This window comes from Salmo salar, chromosome ssa17, assembly GCF_905237065.1.
Source record: "Salmo salar chromosome ssa17, Ssal_v3.1, whole genome shotgun sequence".
Classification (NCBI taxonomy): Eukaryota; Metazoa; Chordata; class Actinopteri; order Salmoniformes; family Salmonidae; genus Salmo; species Salmo salar.
In genome coordinates, this window is record NC_059458.1 from 18,985,001 (window position 1) to 18,991,601 (window position 6,601).

General features: G+C 41.7%; 1 protein-coding gene across 1 annotated transcript in view; it reads right to left on the minus strand.

Moving 5' to 3' along the window:
* LOC106575407 (otolith matrix protein 1-like) overlaps positions 1-4,785 on the minus strand; it is a 5,315-nt gene extending 530 nt beyond the window's left edge. The window contains exons 1-9 of the mRNA XM_045700380.1: positions 4,637-4,785; positions 4,393-4,532; positions 4,093-4,195; positions 3,927-4,005; positions 2,154-2,158; positions 1,455-1,510; positions 569-582; positions 249-316; positions 1-86 (exon numbers count right to left, since the gene is read on the minus strand). The exon at positions 1-86 is cut by the window's left edge and continues 93 nt beyond it. Coding sequence (XP_045556336.1) covers positions 1-86; positions 249-316; positions 569-582; positions 1,455-1,510; positions 2,154-2,158; positions 3,927-4,005; positions 4,093-4,195; positions 4,393-4,532; positions 4,637-4,772 — 687 coding nt within the window. The 5' untranslated portion in view covers positions 4,773-4,785. The remainder of the gene's footprint in view (positions 87-248; positions 317-568; positions 583-1,454; positions 1,511-2,153; positions 2,159-3,926; positions 4,006-4,092; positions 4,196-4,392; positions 4,533-4,636) is intronic.
* Positions 4,786-6,601: the final 1,816 nt, after the last annotated feature.

Below are 6,601 nucleotides of genomic sequence, written 5' to 3' on the forward strand. Positions count from 1 at the left end.
AAACAGCCCGGCCTCGCTGCCATCTGGGCACAGCAGCTTCAGGTCCTCCAGTTCCAGGTCCATGGCCCATGATTCCATATTCTTGCCTGGGGTAGAGTAGAATAATTGGGTAAGTGATGTGGAGGAGGCTGATCAGAAAAACGATGAAATACTGACACGTAGTGTCTCGAGCGAGAAATGCTTAAGTTTGCTTAGAGAGGAGACATTCTGAATGTTGGTGTTTGGTTAGATTTAGATCAGACTCTCACCATCCATGTTGTCAGAAATGGTGGTGTGTTTGACAAATGCCACATCGCCCAAATTCTCAGCCACACACCTGGAAGAAAGACTCAAGTCAAACACAGCCAGTTCAATAAACCAGTTCTCTGGGACCCCCAGCCATCCTTCCTGATTCAACTAATCAAGGGCTTGGTGATTCGTTGACTAGTTACATTTGTAGACTGGTGTTGGAATATATCAAATATGTGGGATGGTTAGGGGTCCCCATGGATTGGTTTGAGAAACTTTCAAGTAGGAGGAATAGATCCTTTCATCCTCTCCTTTCTTCCCTCTCGCCTCTCCTCCCTACCTCAGTGCCCCAGCCTCTCCTCCTCTCCTTTCTTCCCTCTCTCCTCTCCGCCCTACCTCAGTGACCCAGCCTCTCCTCCTCTCCCTCTCTCCTCTCTTCCCTACCTCAGTGCCCCAGCCTCTCCTCCTCTCCCTCTCTCCTCTCATCCCTACCTCAGTGCCCCAGCCTCTCCTCCTCTCTCTCTCTCCTCTCCTCCCTACCTCAGTGCCCCAGCCTCTCCTCTCCCTCTCTCCTCTCCGCCCTACCTCAGTGACCCAGCCTCTCCTCCTCTCCCTCTCTCCTCTCCTCCCTACCTCAGTGCCCCAGCCTCTCCTCCTCTCCCTCTCTCTTCTTCTCCCTACCTCAGTGCCCCAGCCTCTCCTCCTCTCCCTCTCTCCTCTCATCCCTACCTCAGTGCCCCAGCCTCTCCTCCTCTCCCTCTCTCCTCTCTGCCCTACCTCAGTGCCCCAGCCTCTCCTCCTCTCCCTCTCTCCTCTCCTCCCTACCTCAGTGCCCCAGCCTCTCCTCCTCTCCCTCTCTCCTCTCTGCCCTACCTCAGTGCCCCAGCCTCTCCTCCTCTCCCTCTCTCCTCTCTGCCCTACCTCACGGCCCCACTAAGTACACGGTAGTGTACTTTCAGCATGACGATCGGGAAGGGCACTCAACATGCTCGGCACTGACACAAATGACTGATGATTTCAGTGCAGGTATTTGCTATCATTGATCATAACTTATTGCTGATAAAACGTAGGCGTTATGGATGTACACCCTCGTCATGGATTCAGAATGATCTAATAGAACACAGAGGGTTTTCTTTAATGAAAGTCTCTCTAATGCAAATTAAATTGAGTGTGATATACCGCAGGGCACACCACACTTCAGTTTTTACTAATGACCTTCCACTGACCTTGAATAAAGCATGTGTGTCTATGTACGCTGACGACTCAACCGAATACACATCAGCTACAACAGTAGAATAAATAACTGACACCCTTAATACAGATCTCCTGTCAGATCTCCTGTCCGTTTTAGAATGGTTAACTAAATATCAAAAAACTAAAAATATTGTTTTTGGGACAAATCACTAACTCAACCCTAAATCTCATCTAGATCTATTATTGAATAATGTGGTGATTGAGTAAGTTGAGGAGACTAAACTGCATCACTATTGGTCTTTGTGCGAGGTAGTGATGTGTTGAAGGGACCGAACTCTGTCACACAGTTCGGAGACTCATCGGTACAACACAAGACATGCAACCAGAGGTCTCTTCACAGTCCCCAGGTCCAGAACAGAGGCTGGGAAACGCACAGTATTAAATAGAGCCATGACTACATGGAACTCTGCCACCACAGGTAACTCAAGCTAGAAATAAGACCAGTTTTAAAAAAGAAGATAAAAGAACACCTTATGGCACGACGGGGACTGAAGAGACAGACATTTTTATATACAACATATTGTATTACGTATTGTATTATGTATGGCATATTGTATTATGTATTGTATTAAGTATTGTATTATGTATGGCATATTGTATTATGTATTGTATTAAGTATTGTATTATGTCTTGTATTAAGTGTTGTATTGAGTCTTGTATATGTTACAAACTGGCTCTGAGTTCACAACAAAAGGGAGACAACGTGGAGACAAGGAGTATCAAAATATATATTTATTAAATAAAGTAACTAAACAAAATTAACAATGGCGTGTGTAATCAGTAGTGTGAGTGAGTGTTTTGCAAACCTGAATGTAATAATGCAGAGTGTTGAAAGGTGCCAAAGCAAACAACCAAAAAGCCACAAGACTACCACAACAGAAATCAAATAAAGGTGTCTGCATGGAGAGAGTCTCTCCAATGACTGTGGAAGAGGTGTATTTATCATGGGACACACCCGGGCCCAGGTGTTTCCCATGTAGCTGACGACCCTTCCAACTCCGCCCACCGGCATCCTAATAAGGAAACAAGAACAGAGAGAGAATACGGCAGACAGAGTGGGAGGCTCGTCACATATATTGTATTATGTGTTGCATTATGTATTGTATTAAGTATTGTATTATGTATTTTATATTGTATTATGTGTTGCATTATGTATTGTATTAAGTATTGTATTATGTATTTTATATTGTATTATGTGTTGTATTAAGTATTGTATGATGTCATGTTCATTGTATTATGTATTGTAGTATGTATTGTAGAATGTATTGTATTATGTATTTTATTGTATTATGTGTTGTATTAAGTATTGTATGATGTCATGGACATTGTATTATGCATTGTATATTGTATTATGTAATGTATTATGTTACAAACCGGCTCAGAGTTCGCAACAAAAGGGAGACAACGTGGAGACAAGGAGTATCAAAAATATATATTTATTAGATACCACAACCAGCACAACCAAAAACAACAAGGTGTCTGCGTGGAGAGAGTCTCCCCAATGAATGTGGAAGAGGTGCCTTTATCCTGGGACACACCCGAGCCCAGGTGTTTCCCATCTAGCTGACGACCCTCCCAACTCCGCCCACCGGCATCCTAATAAGGAAACAAGAACAAAGAGAGAATACGGCAGACAGAGTGGGAGGGTCGTCACAAGTATGTATTGTATTTTGTATTGTATTATGTATTGTAGTATGTATTGTAGTATGTATTGTATTATATATTGTATTATGTATTGTAGTATGTATTGTATTATATATTGTATATTGTATTGTATTATGTATTGTATTATGTATTGTAGTATGTATTGTAGTATGTATTGTATTATATATTGTATATTGTATTGTATTATGTATTGTATTATGTATTGTAGTATGTATTGTAGTATGTATTGTATTATATATTGTATTTTGTATTGTAGTATGTATTGTAGTATGTATTGTATTATGTATTGTAGTATGTATTGTATTATATATTGTATTATGTATTGTAGTATGTATTGTATTATATATTGTATATTGTATTATGTATTGTAGTATGTATTGTAGTATGTATTGTATTAGATATTGTAGTATGTATTGTATTATATATTGTATTATGTATTGTAGTATGTATTGTATTATATATTGTATATTGTATTGTATTATGTATTGTATTATGTATTGTAGTATGTATTGTATTATATATTGTATTTTGTATTGTAGTATGTATTGTAGTATGTATTGTAGTATGTATTGTATTATGTATTGTAGTATGTATTGTAGTATGTATTGTATTATATATTGTATTATGTATTGTAGTGTTATGTATACTATGTATTTTATTTATTTGTTTGGACCCCAGGAAGAGCAGCCACTGCCTTGGCAGCAGCTAACTACGGATCCTATTAAAATAAAATACATTTAAAAAACGAACAATCAATCAATCCGTCTATCTGTTCTCACCTGCGTTCATGCATCTCCAACAGGGACAGGTCACTGGAGGAGCGACGAGCCAGAGCTACAACATAGTAGCTGATACCATCTGAGAGAGCAGACAGGATAAGGTAAGACAGGTTCAAGTTTTACACACGGTTTCCTTCTCCCTCTCTCGTCCTCCCTCCTCACTCACCCACTCCATTGTAAGACTCTCCAGCAGCCAGTTCTAGTCCATAGCACCAGCCAGCTGTGTAGATGTCATCTGTGAACATGGCTGCTGCATCCGCTGTACCATTCTGACAAGACATAGGTAATATTACATGTTGCACAATTCAACTACACTTTCTCTACAGGTTGTTTAAGGTTGCACAACTCTGGTAACTTTCCAGAAATCCTGGTTGGAGGGCTCCCAGATTTCCTGTTTATTCTCTTGTAATTCCATGGAATCTTCCAACCAGGATTTCTGCAGCCGTAAGGCTGTTTTTCCACATACCTTGATCTTCTCCATACAGTCTGTGGGACTCTGTCCACGGACACACAGCAGCGTTCCTCTGATATTGCGAGCTGTAGCGCTCCCAGCCAGATCCAGACACTTCTGCTCCTCTGCCTCCGACACTACACACCAGGAGACTGGAGAACAACACCTGTTGCAAATGCCACAGAAATGCTCAATAGCCTTCACATTATGATGAGGTTCATCACAACCAGGGTGAAAACACAGAATACATCTGACCTAAAGGATTTCTGAGTGGAGAAAGAGATGAATGAGAAGAGGAGAAGAGTCACGGCCAGCCTTCTGTCCCGATGAGTCATGTCGACTGACAAAATGACAGAAATCTTCTCTCTCTGAAACACACACTGTGGAGACGACATCTCCTCTCACGCACGAGACACACTCCAACTGAATGCTACAGTGGAGAAACCAGTAACCTGAGGTTTTATCTGGAAAAAATGTTTTCACATCGAACCTCTCTTATACCCTTGTTCTCAGGAACCCTCAAGCGGAGAGATGGAGGGGGGGGGGGGGGTGTCAGGTAAGAATAAAATATTTCATTATTCTCTTCCATTCCAAAAAGAGAGAGAAGGGAGGAAAGGTAGAGTAGTAGAGGGGGGAAGGGGAGGCAGGCTGGCTACTTGGCTTGGCGTACCCACTCCAGTACACCTGGCATATCCCAGCAATCTCTCTAATTAAAAGAGTGACGCAGACAGAGTGTCTCTGTGTGGAAGTCTGGTGGGAGGCCTTGTGTCCCGCTCTGCCTGGGCTGAGATTAAAGATGTAGCCTAGCCACCATAACAGGCTGTGTATTGTTCAGGTGTACGGTAGCCAGTCAAGGAAAACGTATTGGCTATCTGATACCTCTACCCCTATCTCTGGGTCTCAGCTCACAAGCAGGCAGGTACACATACACGCACAGACACACGTACATAATGTCTAGCTCTACCTTGACGTAAGAGTTTTTAAATCTTGTTTCCAGATCTGGAATAGGCTAAAAACTGGTAGAAACCAGTAGAAACAACAGTACCATAAAATCATGTGTTTGTTACCCAAACCGCTTTAAGTATTGCATCCAGGGGTGCAACTTTCACTGGGGACTGAAATTGCATTTTTGTCACCCCCCAGTCTCATCATTGGAGTGTGATACAAAACGAGGAAACGGTGTGCTTTGGGACCATGCGAACGCTTCAGAGCGGTCGGATAGGCTGTTTGGAGTGTTTATCCGACTGAAAAAAATGTAATTAAAAAAAAGTTATTGTGATGAGTAGTACACTCCTCTCCCCCGTGCTGTGAAGGCACCTGAAGCACAGGGCAAGAAGAGAGGGAACAACCTTTTAAATTGTGGCCACAAGATCTTTTGGTTGTAGCTAGTGGGGATGTGCTAAGAAGAGGAAAATGTCAGTCGAAGCTGCAGTAGAGCTTAATGGAGGGAAGAAGCCCTAATGCAAACATGGGCATATACAAGTAAAATAGCACAATCGATATGGATGCAGTCCATATTGATCAAAAGTCTAATGTCAAAGCCTCTATAAAGGGCCTAGTGGTTGAGGCCAGGGGTCGGTTTGATACTGGGCAGTACGTTTAGTAAAAGTAGGCTACCTGTATGTTGGCTGTAGGCATTGCCTATATTGGTGAAGACTTTGGTGTAGATCTGGTTTCAGAACTGAAGGGTGCTACTGCTCCTGAATCAGTTAAAGCCGCATAGAAGGCCACCTTTGGTCCGTCTGTGAACACGGGAGAGAAAGTATACTTATTTAGGACAATTAACTGATAAAACGTAGAAATTCCGAATTAGAAAAGATCTTTACTTATTAAACCTACTTAGTTTCTAATGAGATGTTTTTTGAAAGTGAAGAGAAATTTTCCAATACCATAATTTAACAACATGGGAACAAGTGAAGTTCTCAGAAAATGTTTCACCTCTCTTTACCTCCTCCTCCTCGCCTTTCACTTTCATTCTATCATACAACGAGGAACAATATACACTATTTCAATTTCTAGTGGCCCAAAAAATACCGATTTTTATTTTGACTAAAGTCTACATACGGCATCTTCCTTTACATTTGTACTCAACATGTATTTCATTGCTTTCTATAAAGGCATGTTCTGTCATATTAAATATACATTACCAGTATTCTTCCTCTCACTGGCACTGTCTTGCTGCCAATGCTAGAATGATATCAGCAGAAACACTGGTTACCTCACA